The sequence below is a fragment of the Corvus moneduloides genome, chromosome 15 (genome assembly GCF_009650955.1).
Source record: "Corvus moneduloides isolate bCorMon1 chromosome 15, bCorMon1.pri, whole genome shotgun sequence".
NCBI lineage: Eukaryota > Metazoa > Chordata > Aves > Passeriformes > Corvidae > Corvus > Corvus moneduloides.
The window spans coordinates 8,210,587-8,231,076 of record NC_045490.1 but is presented as its reverse complement, the minus strand read 5'-3'; the positions used below and the strand labels follow the sequence as shown (position 1 = coordinate 8,231,076).

The 20,490-nt window shown below is 45.4% G+C and overlaps 1 protein-coding gene across 3 annotated transcripts; it reads left to right on the top strand.

The window, feature by feature from the left end:
• The first annotated feature begins 586 nt into the window (after window positions 1-586).
• On the top strand, window positions 587-20,490 carry MYOT (myotilin). 3 transcript variants are annotated; one of them, XM_032125262.1, is made up of 14 exons: window positions 587-649; window positions 1,624-1,765; window positions 2,392-2,415; window positions 2,994-3,113; window positions 3,721-3,979; window positions 9,803-10,405; window positions 12,157-12,307; window positions 14,195-14,296; window positions 16,278-16,327; window positions 16,891-17,023; window positions 18,047-18,254; window positions 18,739-18,904; window positions 19,382-19,515; window positions 19,889-20,490. In XM_032125262.1, the coding sequence occupies exons 1-14, from the start codon at window positions 587-589 to the stop codon at window positions 20,059-20,061; spliced, it is 2,328 nt and encodes a 775-aa protein (XP_031981153.1). In that variant the 3' UTR covers window positions 20,062-20,490. The 3 variants fall into 3 exon arrangements, with proteins under 3 accessions (XP_031981153.1, XP_031981151.1, XP_031981152.1); XM_032125260.1 differs by lacking the exons at window positions 587-649; window positions 1,624-1,765; window positions 2,392-2,415; window positions 2,994-3,113; window positions 3,721-3,979 and adding an exon at window positions 7,811-8,098; XM_032125261.1 differs by lacking the exons at window positions 587-649; window positions 1,624-1,765; window positions 2,392-2,415; ... (1 more) ...; window positions 3,721-3,979; window positions 9,803-10,405 and adding an exon at window positions 7,823-8,098 and having other exon boundaries at window positions 19,889-20,190.

Sequence of the window (20,490 nt, the reverse complement as noted above, 5' to 3'; positions counted from 1 at the left end):
TAAATGCGACAGAGATGAGTGCACATCAACACTCCACCATGGAACAAGGACACATCTTGCGCTGCAAATATTTGATCATCTCAAAACTGCCTTTCTTGCCTAATCAGAGGCCTTACTGGAACCTCTGTGTCAGCTGAGCTTTAAGAGAGGATGTCAGGACAGAGCAGAGAGACCCTGCTCACTTCCCTATGTTCAGCCTCACAGTATCAACCACAGACACAACACAAGCCAGGGAGTGCCAGGCCTGGGATCAGCTAAACCAGGTCAGGATCTCTGTAGAAGGGGACAGCTACTGGCAGCAGCACTGATCTTTACACAGAGACTACAAGATGTGGGCAAGTCTGAGCAACACTTACTGGCTATCAGCTCCTCTTCCCACTAACTTGGTGTCCACATGCCAAGGAGTTGTTTCTGCTTGAAGCACTTGAGTGGAGACTCTCCACAGGGTATTTACTAGCCTGGAACATGAACAACAGGTAAAACACTCTGAATCTTCTTCTCTTTCAAAGTAAAGTGCCTGCAACACAGCCAGGTTTCTGCATATGAAAAATTCAATCGATAAAAATCTCTTTTCTTTGCCATCTAGATGCAGAGTCCCTCGCTGAGCCTGGCTGGGTCTGCCTATGGAGCCACACCTGTGTTTACAAAGGTAAAAACCTCAAGTTGTCTGAACAACACAGCTTGTCCTGCAACTACCAGCATTAGATTTTGCATGTTTTTCTTCCATCAGAAGGTATCTCTAGGCTGGAACATTGGTTCATTTACAATTCAGAAAAGCCAGCATTCTTCTTTAGTGATGCTATCAAACTAACATCTTAATTGGTAAACGATCCAGACAGACAGAACCACTTATAGGAATTCATCTCATTTATTTCCTGCAAAGGAGGCTGGAGTGGAAACCTCACATAGTAACCACCCTTATTATGTTGCATCCAGTGGAATAGATGTTTTTCCTGCATTTGTATCTTTATTTAAATGCACAAGCAAGGCTTTAAGGAGCACTGGTCTTCTGCTGGAAAAACTTCCACTCACAACCCACTGCAAACGCATTTAGAATTCAGTCAACTGATGCCTTAGGTTTTAACTTCCGTATTTTTCAAATCCTGTATTGTCTAGTGTGTGACTCTGAAGTTTCTTGTAGCCTGTTGACTTCTGCTCTCTCCTGCTTGGTAGACGTAACAAAGCCTCTCCAGGCCTGCTCTCCAAGGACACTGTCCTAGGCCCAAAAAGTATAAACCAAAAGCCTTTAAGGGTGGGGGCACAAGCTTGGGGAAACTACATCATTAACTGAAGCTTTAATTGGAGAATTAACCTTGATATGCAAATGAACCAAACCTATACAAGTATGCAGAACTCGTGACCTGGGGTCCATCTTGGCAGTAGCCTCTGGCTCCCCAGGGGGTACCTTTGAAGGCCCTTCAAATAAATACCTACCTTTGTTCCCTTATTCTTGTCTAGTCTCTGTTTTTAGGTGGCCACTTCAGGCAGCCCAACAATTATAAGTAAAATGAAAATACAGGCGTGAGACCATTCTCCTCACTGAAGGGTGTATCATTTCCTAATAAATGCTTCAATGGGGAAATACTTAAATCAGGCATTTAACACAAATATTTTCCCCTCCAGGGTCTACAAAACATAAGATCTACCAAGGGTCAGCTGGTGGTATTTGAGTGTCGCATTCACTCCACACCCAGCCTGCAGGTTCACTGGTACAGGGAATATGATCAGATCGTGGATTCTGCCGATTTCCGAATACTGCGGAAAAGTAGGTGTTGCTGCACCTGTTTGATGTACAGATATTTTATTGGGACAGGGATAAGACAGGAGTGAGAACTGCTATAGAAATCAGGAGATCATTCATAGAAGCAGAGTTAAGTTTACAGGTATCAGATGACCCAAAGTCACAGGCTGCTGCCCAGAGTCTGCCCTTCCTCTGGCAATGCATGAGTGGGTCAGGCACAACAGGGGAAGATTCCATACAGTTAGTTATTAATGACAGCCCTACTGAGCCATGGAGACATTGTCACCATATGCTAGAACTACTGATGAACTATGGGGAAAAAAGCATAACCTCATTTCAAACGATTTCTGACACTCCCAGGCATGAGGTCAGAGCTCCAGAGGGCCAAACCCACAGCAACCAACTCCAAAGTCAGTAGAGCTCTTTGTGTATCACCTCAGTGGAGACGTGTTTGTACCACCAGGTTCCCCAGCCACACCTGAGCTTTCCCTGACCAGATGCTATTCCTCGTGATGGACAGAAAGGGAGATGGTCCCCTGGTAACCAGGGTGACAGCTGAGGTGGGAAAGGGAGTGAGGGCTGAAGGGTTTGGGTTTTTTTCCATTCTGACATTATAACCATTTAAATTCTTTCTCTCTTATCTTGAGCAGAGGCTTGTTCAACAGCAGTTCCTGGTAAGTACACTGCATTTTTTGTTAGACTCCTCACCACACTCAGTGTTTCCCAGCTCATCCAAGATAAAACGATAATATCCAAAGGTATCCAGAATATTCAGTCAGGCCAAGAGCTTTCAAGTTCTTAATTTTGATGCAATCACCCAAAAGGCCCTGTTTTTTTCCCACAACACTAGGAAAAGGTATCAATCCTTTTGCATTCAGCCAATGAAGAATACCCTGTGCTAAGAGAAAACATATCAACCATTCTGACCTATAATATTTTAAACTTGTGCAAGAAAAGACAGAATTTAGCAAAAAAAAAGCCACCAAAAAAAAACCCAAACAAAACAAACCAACCAACCAAAAAAAACACCACAAAAAATGTGCCTTGTTTCATTAAAATCACAGAAAGAAAGACTTTTCCTTCATCCTTGCTCCTTCTAAGCCCCTTGACTTCCTAAGACCCTGTACATCACTTTTTTGCACTTTATTAATGCCAATCACCATCACTAAGTAACAGTCCTGTAAAGAGCAATTCCTACAGGTTAACATTTGCCTCTCGTAGTACAACAGCATGTCTGAATCTGTTATTTCAGAGGAAGTCTGCACCCTGGTTATTACAGAAGCTTTTCCAGAAGACTCTGGAATATTTAAATGTGTTGCTGAAAATGAATTTGGATCTGCAGCATCCAGTGCACATCTCTCTGTTTCCCCAGGTAAGCACATGGATTTCTGTGTTGAGCAACTAAGCACAAAAAGAATTTGTTGCTGCTCAACATGAGGCAGAATCACAGGTATTTGCCAAGCAGAAGCCAGACACAAACAATTTTGTAGGCCCCAGAGAAGAGAAATGCCCAAAAAATGCAGTCTGCTTGGGTACCTCTCAAAGCTGGATGCAAGTTGTTCTGTGTTTCTTCTTTTGGTCCCTCTTCTTCCTGGGTCAAGGATGACAAGGGGGAGATGATGTTCCCTCTCTCAGAGGAATCTCATCCCTGAGCTTCATCCCTTCAGGGATTCCAGCTTGGCCCAACACATTGGCTGTGTCTATACCTTGTTTATGGTACCACCTGACCTGTTTGGCTTGTGCTGGAAGCCATCTGCAATCAGAACAGCACCTGGCATGTACCCAGAGCTCACCAGCCCCGGCCAGAAGTCAGGTTTGGCTCATGCAGCTGTGCAGGTTTCAGTCTGTGCAGAGCCCAGGCAGGATGAGCCTCATCCACCTGCTCAGACATTCCAGTTTCCCATCCCCTGTTATTGCATGTGCTGTACTGGTGAGCCACCACTGCTTCCCACCTGATGTGGGGATAATTTTCCTTCCAGGAGCTAAAGAGCTGGAAAGCTTTGGAGGTGCTGCCCACCGGCCAGCTGTGCAGGTGACCATGAAGAAACCAACCTTTCCTAGGAACAGCCAGACAGGAGCCAAGGACCGTGGGGCAGCTGCTCTGCCATCCTACAGCCCAGAGAGCCCCGGCCTGGGCACTCGAGCAGCGGCCACAAGCTTTGGTAAGACGAACACCAAGAGCCAAGCTGAAGATTTCCATGGAGCTTATGAAAATTCACCTCGGGCTTCACCTCTGCGGTAAGACAAAGAGAAAATCACATCCCTGGGTCAGCTTTTTACAACACTTAAGGAATGAACTGTCCAGTGATGCCAGCTGCAAGCTCCAGTGCCCCTTACCCTCACAGGGATCAGGCACATGCAGTAGCCTGAGCTGTTTGCCTGGGTGACAATGACAATGTGCAGCGCCAGCCTGGCAGGTCACAGCACAGGCTCCATTTGACCAAGTGTGTAACCACCTAAAGGCTCAGGGAAGTGCCTGATGTCATTTGCAGGAGTGCCTGTGAATAACTTAAAAGCATCACCCCAAATAATTATCCTCTAGGAGACCTTTGGTTCCACAGCAGAGCTTGAGGCAAAGATCAGAGTACCTGGGAAATCTCAAGGTGGCCGCTGCCTTCCTCAGTGGCCTTGGCCAGGTGGCATCACCTCATGTTTCTGTTTCCTATTCTAAAAAACAGTAATAAAACTCAAGATCCTGTAAGCATGGTGCAGACAGGACCTGCAAAGCACTCCGTGGAGGAAAAAGCACTGAACCAGTAACCCACTGGGTAGAATGAAAACTGTCCCAGGCCATGGGAGGGACACTCCCCAGTCAGGAGATGGAGATTCTCCCCCAGTAATAAAGTATTCCATTTTATAACAAGACTTGATCCAATTTCCATCCCAAATGCAGCTCTCCAGTCACTGCACACTTATTGCATTATCAGTTATCCTGTTTGGTTGCTCCAGAGAAACAAAACATGTTAGAGTGCCTAGATTGGCCATGTCAGCCCCATTTCTAGAGGGTTTCTCAGGGGTTTATAGGCATAACAATGACCTCCAATGGTGACAGTTCAGCCATCCAAGCCCAGCAGAGGAGTTCCCTCAGTCCTGTTAGTGACAGTGAGAGCTACGTGGAAGGCAGCCGTGTGCCTCCTCTCCCAGCTGAGTGCCAGCCTGGAGCTGCAGTGATCCTGTTACAGAGTGTGTAAAGGCTGTCCCTGACAGAAAGCATTCCCTGGGTTAGAGATTATTTTTGGATGTAGTCAGCCATTCTAACAATTCTGAACACCCTCCTTCAAATTTTACCACGGGAGAGATCATATTTCAATATAGATGTCTCCATGCAGGGGAGTTATTTTTTTGCTTGATCACTGAGTAAAAATGGTTTTGCTTCAATAACCGGCATGCAGATCATTAAGAGGAAGCTCTGAGTTTGGCTTCAAGCCCTTCCATGAAATTTAGGCTTGCTCCAGGGAAATCGGCTGGGACCCTAGGCAGATCCTAATGCATAAAGGGATGTACCATGCCACCAAAATCAGCTATGTAATAGCTTCTAAAAATGTAGGTTACATATGTGTGTGCGTATATATATAAATAAATGTAAACAAAAAACATTAACTAGTACCGGACTTTGGACACATCTCAAGATACAGAGAGAAACTATTAAAATTTCTAGATATACCCATCTATGAGGATTTAAATACTTTTAAAGCCCACAGACGTACTGCCAGGTGCTTTGAAACATCATTATGAATGTGACTCAGCGTTGTAAATGTTGCTGTTACCTCAAACTAAGCAATCATGGCTAATGACTGGCTGTAAAATAACTGTCTTGTTAGTCAGATTTAACATATAATTCCCTCATGTAGTGTATGTGGTTGCAACTGTATTACCAAAGGCAAATACCAACAAAGGCAGTGATGACAGAACAAAGCCATTACTGGAAATAGCTATAAAATGAATGAAATCCTTGTACTCATACTTCTCCCAATTATTGCCTAGCAACAGGCACTCCACAAAAGCTAGAAAATTGAATTCAACAAGACTGTCGCTACCCGTTTCTCCTTTCTGAGCAGGTGTAAAGGCACCTGCAGATTACACTGTCCTCAGCAGCCTTGAAGAAGCAGAACAAAACAATTTTTGATTATTAACTTCATTAAAGAAACTCAATCCAAGCGAAAGAAGAGGCTTCAGGCACTAACCATACTGCCAGGTCTTTTAGGTAGCTTTGAAGTATCTTTAACAAATAAGCAAAAGATCCTTAACTCTTTTTCTAGACATTTTTTGCTGTATGACTCAAGCAACGAGGAGAACCCAATCAGAAACAGCAGCGCACCATTCTTAGAAAGTAAACTGCAGCAGGACAGAAAAGCTGGTTTCTGACACCTCGCAGTGCTACTCACAGCACTATTAAGTTACTTGGCACAGGAGATGAAATTTATTCCTCTGCCTTCATCAGTTCAGCTTCCAGTTCTTTCACCATTTTTCCTACCTGCTGGATGTCACGTTTTTCTGTTCCTTCTCTTTCACACAAGCTGTCCCGGTTGTGTCCAGTCGTTTAAGTGTATAAAACTTCCTTAAATCGATACCTTGCAGCCAACTTTAGCTGGTGGGAAGCCGGGGAGCCTGTCTGAGCACAGAGCCTGACCTTTAGCGTGCTCGCAGCCTCCTGCAGGGCAATGAGCATGCCACAGGTACCTTTTTTTTAAGTACTCGCCTCTCTCTGTACAAACTACCCCTTTTTAATTATTTTACTTAATTTTTTTTAAACTTAAAAAGCAAATAACGTCTCTGACAACTAAGGACACATTCCCCCCCTTAATCAGTTTCATACGAAGAATTTAGATAAATTAGCGCTCAATTAACGCCTGCTCTGTAGTTTTAGTTCAAAAATGTTGGGCCGATGTTTAAATACAAACACTAGAGGTGGATTAACCTCTTGAAGATCGCGGTGCTGACAGACTCACAGGCACAGAGAAGGGAGAGGGGAGGCAGCTGAGAGCCCACACGCAGCCCAGCGGCGGAACCTTCGGGCTTGGGGTGTTTTCAAACAATAGGCGAGAGTTGCCAAAGTATGATTAAGATATTTAAAACACTATAATGTTAATTTAAGACGTAATTAGGCATTGAAGCTGGTGATTAAAGGTATACAAATCACCTAACCTGCCAGCAGGATCTGCTGCTGTTCTGGTGAAACAGCACAGTTGCATTTTTCCATCCATGTAAATAGCTGTAATAACAAACACAAACAGCAAAATATTAATATTTACCATATTTTTATCACATTCTTTTCACAAGGCTTGTTTTGTTACTCAGTTTATGACTGTTCAGACACATCCATGAGCAGTGCCACTGCTCCTGACCGAGCTCCGTACATGAGGGGAGTGTGGGTCTCCCCCGGCCTGGGCAAGGTGGCGCTGGGCACGGAGGGAGAGCTCGCTCGGGTCTGCGGCTGAGGGGATTTAAATCACATTCAAACCTGGCTCTCGAGTATCTGTTGCCTTTAAGTGCACAGCCCTAAAAGCAGTACCAGAGTGTCATCACTGCAGAGGCAATTAGCTACAAACAATTAGTAAATAAATTAAACAAGGAATTTAGAACTACAGAATGGTTTGGGCTGGGAAGCACCTTAAAGGTGACCTTTTTTTCCGTCATGGGCAGGAACACCTCTCGCTAGACCAGGTTGCTCAGGGCCCCATCCAACCTGGCCTTGGACACTTCCAGGGATGGGGCAGCCACAGCTTCTCTGGGCAAGAATTTCCTTGGGATAACAAAGTGGGGTTTAGGGATGGTCAAGCATACTGCAGCGGTCCTTCCTCGCTGCTCCCTGACGGTGCTATGGGCAGAACACCTGCTTTTCTGTCCGAGAGCTGGCGACTCCTTCAGTTCTCCCCCTTCTCCTTCTCAGCCCCGGCCGCTTCCCCTCGGGGCGGGACGAGGCCAGCCGGGGCTGGGGCTGTGCCCATCGCCACCCCAGCGCTCCGGGGCCGGGACAGAGCCGGGACAGAGCCGGGACAGAGCCGGGACAGAGCCGGGTCGGGCCGGCCCAAAGCAGCAGCGCCCGCGGGAGCGGCGGCTCCGAGCGCCGGGCGGTCCCAGCGCTGCCCGCGGGGGATCCGCTGCCCGCGGGCACCTGCCCAAGTCCCGGCTCCGGCCCTCAGACAGTGTCCGGGCAGGCCGGGCTGCGGAGACTCTTATTGTGACAGCGGCGGGGGCCGGGGACAGGCAGGTCCCGCGGTGTCACTGCTGGCAGCACATTAAAGCCTCCGGTCTCGTACCGCCGCGCAGAGGGCGGCTATGACAGCCCGGCCCGGTGAATGACCGTCCCTTCCCAAAATACCGGCCACGGCCCAGGTGACAACTTCTAGGCTATAGGTAAGGTGCTTGTTTGGGTTTTTTTCACGTCACTTTTTACTTGGAAGCTGGCTAGGGAGGTGGCATGAGGGACTGCAGCGCTCTGGGAATGCCGAGGTGAAAACGTACCTTTAGGGTGCGGCGGTGTCAAAGGTAACGTGAGCGGCAACAGAGCCAAAAAATGGGTTTGTTTTTAAACAAGCAAGATGTCTCTGTTATTACTTACTGTTTTCATCTTGTAAGGTCAAAAGTCTCTTCGGATTTATTTTTTTCCCTCCCAAATCAAGCTGGAATGATTTGAGGAAAACATGGCTTATCGCTTGCTGTGAGAAGTGACGCTGTGCATCAGAGCTTGGTTAAGTGCAGTGCTCTAGAAAACAAAGTAAACGCTGGCTTCTGTACACAGCCTGTGGCACAGTGAATGTAGAAATCTGTGCACAGGTAGTGATATAAAAATGGGGTAAAGACAAGACTTAACGAGTTTTCTGCACCAGTGAATGAGAACACAGTGTGGACACGCTCCAAAAATCTAAGTCAGCTTCAAATTCCAAGAGCATGACAAGGGAAAAGTTAGGGAATTTTTACTATAAGGCCTCTGTTTACATACAGCTAGTTCACAACTAATATTGACGATTACCTTTAGGAAATGAAAGCCCTCAATCTTTAAAATCAGAGCAACATCTCCAGTTATCTCCCCCCATGGGAATTTATGACCTCGTGGAGCCCTTCTCCGGGCTCTCCAACGAGAGGAATACAATATACTGGGTGTATATATAGCAGTGAAACAGCTGATCTCGGTGGGGCAAGATTACAATTTTTTCCAGCACATGTAACTGTGGGGATTTATATACTCTTTCTTTCGTTTCTTTTTTTCAGTAGTGGTTTTGTGTTTATTTTGGGCAATTTTTTATTTATCGTGAAGCTGAAGTGGTTTGTCCATTTTAACAAGCTTGCTCAATGAAACTTTCCTGGGTTTTGAGCTGATGGAAAGCTCAGGTTTAGATGTCAAGCACCTGCAAAATAAATGAAGGACTCTGAGCAGCTCAGCTTGCCCTATGCTATCTTGCAGCTCATGTCATTCTGGCGATTAGCAGCTTTAATAGCAAATCTCAGGAAATCACCTCAAACAGAGAGGCACAGTCCTTGGCATTCTAATCCCTAATCTGAGTTGGAAATAAAAAGCTCTGAATTCAAAATCCATTAGGGAAGAAATCAGAAGATTTGGTTTCAAGAGTTTCATTTTAAAGTGAACCTTTCATGCTTCCCTGTGGTATGAGGAATTTCTTGGCACAAATAGCTTGTTCTAGGGAATAGTACATTTAGCATTTTGACAGGGCACAAAACAGCAGGATCCAGGGATCTTTAGTTAAGGTGATATGTGGGAAATTACCTAGCTTAGCAGTAGGATCTGTGGTTATCTGTAGACTTAGGCAGGTGGTAAACCAATTGCTATTTCCTTTAGAATTTGCTGGACTCTGGCATACAAGACAACCACAGAGCTCTGCGCCTGAGCCAGACAGACTGCGTGGCTTGTTAGTGTAAACCAAAATGTTCATACAGTTCTGGGACAGTTCTAACAAATCCTAAATAACTTTATTTTAAGTTCAAGCTTTAATTTAGTTGAACTTCATACTCTTTGGATTGCTATTGACTGCTCACAACACAGTATTTTTGTGATTCAGCTTGTGACATACAATTTATTTTATCTGTATTGTCTTCCTTAAGGGAAAATCCACACCAAGAAAGCCTCTATTCTGCAAGGCAAGGGTTCCATTCTAGCCAGGAGCCCAGCCAAGAAAACTTTTGTGGCCTACCACCTAGCTTTTACCAGCCACCTATCCAAAGCCAATTATCACCAACAAAAACCCAGGACAGCCGTGAAACGCTTCCTATGAGTGTCCCTAATCTCCCATCTGTTTCCTCAATGTGCCAACCAACCATGTTTAACTACGAACGTCCAAAACACTTTATCCAATCTAAGAATGTGTGTCAAGGGCAACAGCAGCCTCCAGGACCTGCAGCCTCTACAGAGTCAAGCAGAGAAATCAAACAGTCCTCCATCCTCATACAGCCTCGTAACCCCAGTGGGCAGAAATTCTCCTCCTCGTCATCGCTGAGCTCTTCAATCACGCTCTCCTCGCCTTCCTGTAGTGCCCCTAAGGAATCCACATATCCCATCACACCTGCATCTGCACAGTCTCCTGCTAGCTCATCATCCGAGCAGAGGCTTCAATCCATGCCTAACCAATCCCCCGCAGCATTCCTGTGCTCAGTGCTCCCCTCGCAGCCTGACTATAACAGCCCAGCTCCTTCTCCCATGGAACCTCAGTAAGTATACACAGGCTTCTAACCTCCCTTGCTTCCCTCTGGCCTGGCCTGTCCCGAGCACTGACCATCCCAACCCAGCCCCCCCGTAAAGCAACCAGCCTGGCCAAAGCCAGTGGCACAGCTCCCGCTGAATTCTGGTGTTCAAGGCAGGACTCTGCATGAGTCAGGTTAGGAGGCTGAGTGCTTGCCCTTGTGTGGGAGAGATGGGTGTCCACCAGGAATTAAATGGCACAGTGGGCATGTCACAGGCTGCTGTGTGGGTTTTCTGGAGTTGGTTTGAATTGTTTCGTTTGATTTGACAGAAATCTCTTAAGGTTATTCAGAGCAGAAAACAGGCACCCATCTCAAATTAACATCTCAAAAAACATGGCTTATGAACGGGGAGACAGGAAGGCAGTAGTATTCCCCACCTATAAACAACTTAGACCTTCATAGTAAGTCTCAGCAATATTTTCAAGTTCCACATCATGGTGTGGCTCTAAACTCACCTACGATACCCTTCTCATTAATCATATATGTGAACAGAAATGCAGCCCCTTGAAAATTTTACCCCTTTAGACCAAAGACTAAATTCTTTCCTGAATATGTATTATATCATTTTGCCTTTGGGCTGCAATCCAAATATCTCCCAAGGTCAGTGAGATCTCAAAGGGAGCTGGGCCTTGCCTTCTCACCAACTTGTATCCCTGCCAATATCAGCTGGAGGTCCTGGGGAAAGTCAGGATAGAATTCGCACAAAGTGAGATATTGGAAAGTTGATAGGGGCAGGGGGTCCTGCTGGATATAAATCCAGGTTTAAGTGTCAGTCTGCATTGAGGAAATCAGAATTCTTCTGTCTGTTTTCTGAATCACAGCACTGAGGGGAGGGGAAAGGTAAGATGGAGTGGGTTAACGGGGGAGTGTTTCCTGAAGTCCTGCAGGAGTGTGGGGGGTTTGGGACGCACCTGGAGTGACTGCTGGGGTTTGTGTTTGTAGTGTGGGGTTGTTTGTTTCCATAGCAAAGGACTTGGGTGCCTCCCTTTGTTTTGCATATAAGCTGCTCTTAAATACAGCAGCCGGTGAGTTGAGGAATTATTTTCCCAATCACACTGCTAATGGGCAAACAGGGACATGAGATGAATTCATCTGCTGGGCAAATTACTAAAGTTATTAAGTTATAACTCACATTAAGTTATTAAGTCCAAGCAGTGCTGGGTGTATTCCAGAAGTATAACCCTTCTACTCTACTCTAGTCAGCAGAACAAATTCCTCAGCAACACGAAGAAGAGGATTTGGAATAGAAATAATTTCTGAGCACAAGTGCAGCATAGGAGGCCCAAGTGCAGGTCACGAACCAGGTTAGATGCTGTCAGCACAGAGTGCTGTGACCTCCAGCAGACCTTTGCAGCCCGTTCTGATGGATGCTCCTCTTTTCCTAGCATCTTTCAGAACCAAATGTACTACCCAGCTCCACAAGTGGCTATGGATTACAGGGTCAGGCTGTGAGGGGCCACTGCAGGACGTAGGGATGCGGAAAGAGTGTTGTGGGAGGACACTCAGTGACTTGACTGCACCATGATGCTTCTTCCCCTTAAGGTTTTGATACTCAATTACCCAACTTGGCCTATTCATCTCCCAGATGCTTTGTGCGTTCATTAGAACCACAGTTTTTAGGAGGCAGGCTCTCATTTTCGTGTGCATTCTGTGAAGCTGTAGCAAATAATCCAGCAGGCCTACAGGAATAACTTTGTTTTCTCTTCCTGCACGAGTAGTTACTCACAGCCCATGTATAACAAGCAAGCCAGCATCAACTCTATGCAGAAGACATCAGACCAAGAAATTCGAGGAACAAAAGAGGCCCTCATTCAGGACTTGGAAAAGAAACTCCGATGCAAAGACAGCCTTCTCCAGAACGGCAACCAGGTAAGGGATTGAAGAATGCCCAGTAGTGCAGGCAGGGACGCAGAGACTGCCTCTAGTACCCCAGAGGCTGGAGCCTCCCAACTGAGCTAAAAGCAGGAGGAAATGCAGAAGCAGCACTCCCCAAACACCTTTACTCAGAACCCCAACAGATCCCATGAAGTTGGATCAGAATATTCTTTCACTGTGAAACAGAAAGGAACATGTTTAGAGCTGTGGAACAAATTTGAACTCTCTTCTGGGGATCCTGCTGCACATCACATCCACAGACAGTTAGAAATCCAAGGAGAATGCCTCAGTTTTCTAGACATGACTGCAACCTGGTTTTCAACACTGGGGTTAATAAACCTCTCAAAATCTTTAGAACCTGAGGAAAAATTGGAATATTTGAAAGTTCATTTTAGGGACCACCATGAAATGTGGTAATTTTTTTTTTTTATATGAACAACAATAAATGAAAGAAAATATATAAGTTTTTATTATAAGGTCTGTCTCCTATAAGAAGGCCTCTTAGTCTCAGTACTTAATTATTTATTCTGCAGAGGGTCACAATGGAATCCCCTTTACCGAGAAATCCAAATCTGGGTCGTAAATTTGCTTACCAGTAGGGAAGCCCATTGCAGACAGCTGGAGCAGGCAGGTTTATAACGTGGGAACCTTTCTTCTGGCTGGAGGCAGACTGGTAAAAGCCCAGTGTTTAAAGTTTCCATCTTCTTTCCCCCGAAGTAGAAAGGATTATTTTCATCAGTGAGAACAGGTTTGTGTCACATATGTCATTTTAAATACTGATGGGCAAACAAATAGGTCAAATCTGACTTAATATGCCCCTAACAGGAATGTCCTATGTGCTGTAAGAAAGCTTGTCATAGCAAGTCAGCTTTTCTTCCCATAGGAAGCCAGGCTAAAAATAAGGCTTATGCAATCACCACTGTGTCCTCCTCTCCTTGTCCTCCAGCAGTGTCTGAGCCAACTGGCCAATCTCAGCCACACTTGATACACACGTAAGGACCTCAGGGATATTCAGCTCTCACAGGTTTTCCTAAATGTCTTGTGCTCTCTTCTAAAGAAAAGTCCCACAAGGCTCCCAAGCCTTTCCCCACCCAGTAGTAGATGCATGTATGTCTGTACACAGTAGAGATTCAGTCAGAGCTTATCCTCGTGTCACAAACTCCAGACCTGAGTTAAACTCTGTGGGCAGTGAAGTGTCAGGTGTTCTGGTGCTCAGGGCAGTAACATACTTTTCTAAAGTAACTCAACTGACAGAGCTTGAATTTAACTCTGCTCATTTTGGTCTCTGTGTGCCACATCCAGACTGCAGGAACTTACTGTGTCATGCCTGAAACGTGTCCTTGCCTCTTCTCCAGACAGCTCACAGCATTTCCTCCTGCAGATGTGCTGGCATAAACCTCCCCAGTGCTTTCAGGGGTAGTGGTGCTCCCCTCTGGCTGCACCTGCTTCTGGTGTGGCTCTTGCTTTTTTGGGAGCATCCATCATGCCTCTAGCTCCACAGCTGAATGACTTGGGAAGTTTTCCCAGCCCCAACAGAAAGGTACCCTGGGACTCACTCTGGCTTCTGAGGATGATGCCATCAGCTACCCATAAATAATCCCAGCAGAGAAAGAGGAGGAGTGGAAGGCCACAGATGGCATTAGGGAGGCTTTGATGAACAGGCAGTTTAATCTTTTATGCATTTCAGTGCTGTATATATTGAGGCTGACTTCAGTGGGCATCACAGACTGCAAACCCTCTGGGCCACACGCGGGGCTTCTGGTCAGCTCCTGCTTCCATTGACAACATCCTGGATTTGTGGCATATAAATGGGCTCTTAACAAGCTGATCTGAAATAGTAAATGAACTTCTGACTAGAATTCCTCTCCACTCTGCTTTCAGCGATTGACTTATGAAGAAAGAATGGCTCGCAGGCTGCTTGGACCAGTAAATGCTGCCTCTGTACTGGACTCACAGGGTGAAGACAACATGCAGAATGCACAGGTAACTGGGGACCTGTCTCTAGAGCAAGGATTTCCTGGTGATTGTGCTGTGACCTGCTTGTATGGGCACAGATTGGGTTTATTTGGTACCAGTGCAGGTGAGGAGACGGCTCTCAATGGGAGGGCTCTGCACGGCAGGGGTTTGGGGTTTTTGCAGGGTGATGGCAGAGGGGGGAAATTTAAGCACCATTCCCTTAGTGGGCCTGATCTGTAGGAATGACCTCTCCAGGGAGGAATTACAGCAGCTGCTGCACAGCACAGTACCCACTGTGACAGGCAGGGAGTAGCACCATGAGGGATCCAGGTACCCACTCCCAACAGCCTGAGTGCAGGCTTGGCCAGGACAACAAGATTTACACCTGTCACTGTTCAGAATAAGTGACATTGGCTTCAAGAGGTCATGGCCTTGGGCTGGGATTGGTTGGGTCCTAGCCCTTACAGGGGGCTGCAACCATTAAGAGAATGCAAAGCAGTTATTTCAGCAGTCCACATGCTGATATACAAGAATCTATTACTACTGGCTTTTTCCAAAGTGTTTTAGTTGGAGACTTGCATCATCTGTTGGTTATTCAGGCCAGTTAGAAGCTCTCTTTGGTACTTCTGTGCTCAAAGTTAGTGGAAATATCCATGGTATGGCACTGGGTACCTGTGCAGGGACAGAAACACTCCTCCAGCTGCAGGCAGCAGAGAGCCAGGAGCAGGCACACAGCTGGCAAAGTGCACTCAGAAAAACGCCTCCATGGAACAGACACTAAGATCACAGCAAAGGAGGAATGCACAGTTTGAGCTATTTCTCCCCAACAATCACCTGGCAAGAACAGGAAAGAAGGGAAAATAATGAACATCAGAGAGCAAGGGAAGCCTCATCTTTTGCAGAGATAAGAAAATACTCAGTCAAAACAGGATGACTGACAACTTTTCAGCATGTGTGAAATGCTGCTTTAAAAAAAGCACATTAGAAGCAGAGATTGGCTTATGTTTGGGACATCTTACTCCTAATGTTCAGTCTTATTTCTGAATGATGTAGTCACTGATTCATTCAGCCTCCTGATTCCTCAGGAACTTAACTCAGTCCATGTAACAGGTCATTAGAATCATCAGCAACTTCATCACTACAGCATCATTTCACAGGACAAGGAATAACTGTACAGGACTTGTGTAAATGAGCAGGTACAGGCAACTGCCTTTGGACTCCACATTGAACTCAGTGCAGCAAACCCCTCGTTCATGTAAATATTTCCCCTGAACTTAAAACTGCCTCTGTGCTTGAAGTTTAAATCCAGGCTTAAAAGTCCCACAGGACTGGGCTGCTGAGCACAGAACCAAACTTTGGAATGGCTCAATGCAAACGCTCCAGAAATTTCCGTGCAGCGTTTGCTCTCTCTGACTCCATTGCTAAAACAAGTCACTGGCACTAAACTCTGTCGCGTTTTCCAAACATCCAAGCTCCTAACAGGAATCAATCCTGGGCACTTTAGCAGATTTAGTCATGTGGTTGCAGAGTTGTCAGCAAGCTTAGTTGGTGCTGTGATCTAGAAAGAAAAGTATTTTCCAGCTCAGCATGTTTCCATCACTGCTGGTACCATATTTAAGTGGGCACAATACAAGGCTCTTGCCAGCGATTCCACTTCTATTCCTGCTGTGGGGAAGGACACTCTGTACTCAGGTCTCAGTTTAGATATTGCCAGGAGTCCTGCTCCTCTCTAACAAAGGTTATGGGCTGGCAGACAGCTTTGTGTGCCAGACAAAGCTGCTGCACCCATCACCTGGGCAGCAATGAAAGGTTCTGCCATGGCAAAGCCTATGGTGAGCATAGAGTGTGTCAGATCCTCATGCAAGTTCCTCTACCTCCTGTCCCAATGACTTCTGAAGTAGATTCATTTTGTTTTCAAGCAGCAGTCAGGATATGAACTTAAAATGGCTTCTCATTCAGTCTACAGATAAATCTAAGTGAACTCACCTCTCCTCTTTCTCTTCCCAAGCACCAGAATGCAGAAAACATCAGGCTGCAGGTTCCTACAACACATGTAAGGTAAAGCATAAACTTGTGCTGTGCTATTCTTCAAGATCTTATTTCAAACATTTCTAGACAATGTTGGTTTAATCTCACTACTTATCACTTTTGCTAAAGTAGTAATTACCTAATTCACTCCCTTTCAACTGAAATGCTACCATTTGTGGATGGGTGATGATGCCTATGATCTTAATCCAGTGAATTCTAAGCATAGCACTAGCGGTTTAAAAACTCCATTCACCTTGGGAAAATATTCTTTGTATTCTAGAAGATTAATTTCTAGTCAAAGAAATAAATATTGAAATGGATATGAATGATGAAAATGAAACACAGCCTACATTTCTCTTGCCAATTCTTTTGGATATTAGGCCATAATGAAGGTTATGCTTCTGTGTTGAATTGAACAACTTTGAGCAATAGAAGTGGCTGATCAAAAGTTATGACTTACAGCTGAAAAACCATTCAGAACCGGAGTGTTGGATTCCTACACGTGTTTAGGGACTCCAGCTGCAATCAGAGCTTCAATGCCATTTGTGCTATGGTAGCTTTTACACAATTTACGGTTCCTGTCCCCTTTTCAGGAGCAGACCATCCTCAAGAGCTGACGATCGTGGACACGACTCAATCCAGGAAAAGTTCTTTCAGCCACGTTTCACACAAGTGCCTGAAGATGTAGTGATTGAGGAGGGGCGCTTCTGCAGGCTGGACTTCAAAGTAATGCCAACCTCTCCCTTCCAATTCCATTCCCTCTTGGGGTGTGGGGCATGGAGAGAGGTCTCTGCAGTGCCTGTGCACTTCAATAAGCCAGAGCACTAATGGCAGATGGTTCAGGGTCTCCCCAGGCTATGGAAACCAAGAAATAGGAAATGGCTAAATATTTCAGCGTTTTCCCTTGGAAAATGTAAATGGAATTAGCTGCATAAGAGTATGGTTAAAGCTAAATAGTGGTAAATATAGACCACTACAGAATGTCTCTAGACATCCTTGGGAAGAATGAATATTAATGCCCTGCTGAAAAAGTCCTCTTGGCAGGGAACCTTGTGTTTTGCCCAGGGACTCCACTACTTCAGTGGACCCACGTCCAGAGAGGTGTGTGTAGGACTCACCTCCTTTAATGAGCCTTCCTGAGGTAACTGTGCCCTTGCTGGAGCAGGCAAGCAAGGAAATGCCCTAAATACAAACAAAACTTGGGAATGGCTTGAAACTGCATGGCAGCTGTACCAACCCTGGGTAAGAAAGGACCCTGCTCTCCCTCACATGCAGCTTCACTGCAGAGGGTGTTTGCTGGCTGGAGTTTGGCTTGCGTTTTCCTAATGACTTCCACTCTCTTTACATCAGTAAACTCTGGCCAGCCTTAGACATGACCTTTAGCCTTCTTCCTGCAAGTTGCCTAAACTTCTGAGTGCCATGGAGACTCTGGAGCACGCCTGCAGTGATAGCCATGAGAATGAAAGGCTGAACCCACAATGAGCATCTTGGGGCTGATCAAAGCCACCTTACAAGAAGGGAACAGCAGGGAGTTGCAGGAACAGCATCTACTGTCTTGTAGCTAAAGCTTGTCTTTTCCCAGCACTCCATGAGCAAAATCACATTAGTATTCAAAACTAGGCAGCACTTTACAATTTTGCAGTAGAATCATGGTTTGATCACCCATCAGCATCAAACTCTCTGTAGTATTGGAGGGATTTTATTATCTTAAAGGTGTTTAACTCTTCACTGCTCTCCTCTCCCTCACAGGTTAGCGGGCTCCCAACCCCTGATGTGATGTGGTACCAGAATGGAAGGATGGTTCATCAGGATCAGTTCCATAAAATGATAGTGTCAGAAAAGGGATTCCACTCGTTTATTTTTGAAGCAGTCAAATCAGCTGATGCAGGAACATATGAATGTGTGGCTGTCAACCGTGCAGGAGAGGCATCTTTCACAGTAAAAGTGGAAGTGATTGGTAAGGCTGAGAGCACTGATAATTCCCTGGCCACACAGGGAAAGTCTCAGTACTCCAATGCTTTCATCCCTGTGTTTGGGACATAAAACTAATAAGAAGCAGAGGTAGCACTCCATATATTCAGGCTCAAACAATAAAAACCAACTTACCTTTTCCAAGACTATTTTTAATAACTACATCTAGGATGCTATATTTCTTCAAACCACTTCTATCAGGATATTTAGATATAGTGAGATGTCCAGAATTTAAGTTAATTAATGTTATTAATTTTCCAGGCTTGATAACATATGTTATTGACTCTCCTTCTAAAGTGGACTGTGTTTACTACACCCTTATACTCATGGGAATTGCCTGCAGGCTAAGGAGATGCAGTGAGGAACACGTGTCCTCCCGAATTTAGCATCCTGAAATCTTAAAAAAACAAGCATGATATGAGCATTCCACACTTCCAGTAACTCCTCCTTATCTCTCCTCTTTAATTTAGCAAAAGAACATCACATGCCTCCAACTTTCATCTTCAAGCCACAAAGCAAAAAGGTTTTTGAAGGAGACACAGCCAGACTCGAATGCCAGATCTCTGCCATCCCAACACCTCGGATTTACTGGAAAAGAAACAACGAAATGGTACAATATAATACAGACCGAATAAGGTATCCTACTGAAGAGTCGGCCATTGGTGTGTTAGAAAACAACAACCAGTATTTGTTAAATCAAATGTAAATAGGCTGGTCTCTGAAAGCAGCAAGCTGGAAAGCTGGATCGGCCCCTCGTGTGTGACACAGGGGGCACAGGCCCATGTGCTGGCCAGGCACGGTGCTGAGAGTTTTGTTTCGAGGGCACAGAGGGAGAGCTGTGCCCAGATGCTCTGAATGCCAGCAGCATTAGAGGGCCCATGGAGAAGCACAGCTTTAGGACTGAAATGTGCAGCGTGGGGCTACACACCTGCATGGTGCCAAGGTGTGAATCACTGGTGGCTCTAACACGAATGCAGTGTTTATGTCTGAGCAGTCTGCAGTGCCCTGTAAGAATTGTTCTGGTGCTTTCTCAGCTCCTCAGCATGTCAACTGACTCTGATTTCTCTCCTTCTCCCTCAAAGCACTTAGACATAAAACACCTTCATTTTTCAGCTTGCTCCATGACAATACTGGAAGGATTTGCCTCCTGATCCATAATGCGAACAAGAAGGATGCTGGCTGGTACACCGTGTCTGCTGTCAACGGGGCAGGGGTGGCCACATGCCACGCCAGGCTAGAAGTCGCAAGTAAGTACCAGCTCCCGTGCCACAGAAAGTGCACTTGTATTCAGAACAGGCCCTCAAGATCAACCTCATGAAGCTCAGCCTGCTGGGAGGATTTATTTCCTAGACAAAAAGTAACTATCCTGGGAAAAGCTCTTTTGTGTAGTAACAGGACACTGTGGTGTGTCCTTTGCACTGTTTAAAGACTACAATTTCCCTGACACCAAGCAAGAGGCTGAATATAAATCTCTGGTGTCTGAGATACGGGTTTGTCTGCTAAATTCTTCCCAAGGGTTTGCTGGTTTATACTGCAGATAAAAAGCAATGGGGTTGCTCTACTGTGGGTCTTTCTACACTCTGGAAAGGCACTGAAAGGGGCTTTTTCTCTCTCTTCCAGCACATGCAAATAAGCCACTTCCAGCCCCAAAGCAGTTACGGGTTCGACCAACTTTTAGCAAGTACTTGGCACTTAATGGAAGAGGACTGGATGTGAAACAAGCTTTCTCACCAGAAGGGGAGTTTCAGCGTTTGGCTGAGCAGTCTGGACTGTATGAAAGTGATGAACTTTAACTGGAAATGAAGAGGAAGACCTCACACCTGTAAGAGACAGTTACAACATAGATGCAGTTATCTGGTGATTGCTCTGATTAGCAAAATACCTACTTACATATTTGTACTTTGACTCTTGCACATTCAGCTGTTCCCGTTTTACCATGTTAGATTTTATTTATATGGTTTGGTGACTATAACCATTAACTGAGTATTGCATTTTAACTAGAAAGCTTAAGAAAGCAGGTTAATTAGTTTTTCAAGTGTGGGTGGGCTTAGTTCCACCTGTGCTTGGTTACATGCTAAGGTAGCTTGGTTTGTACTGCTTCTCTAATATCACTTGTGATAACATCAGAAGTCTGTGCTGTCTGAATACTAAAACCAAATAGATTAGAGTGTTTTTATGAGAATAAATTAGAGGCAAATAAAATTTTAAATAACCAACATCAA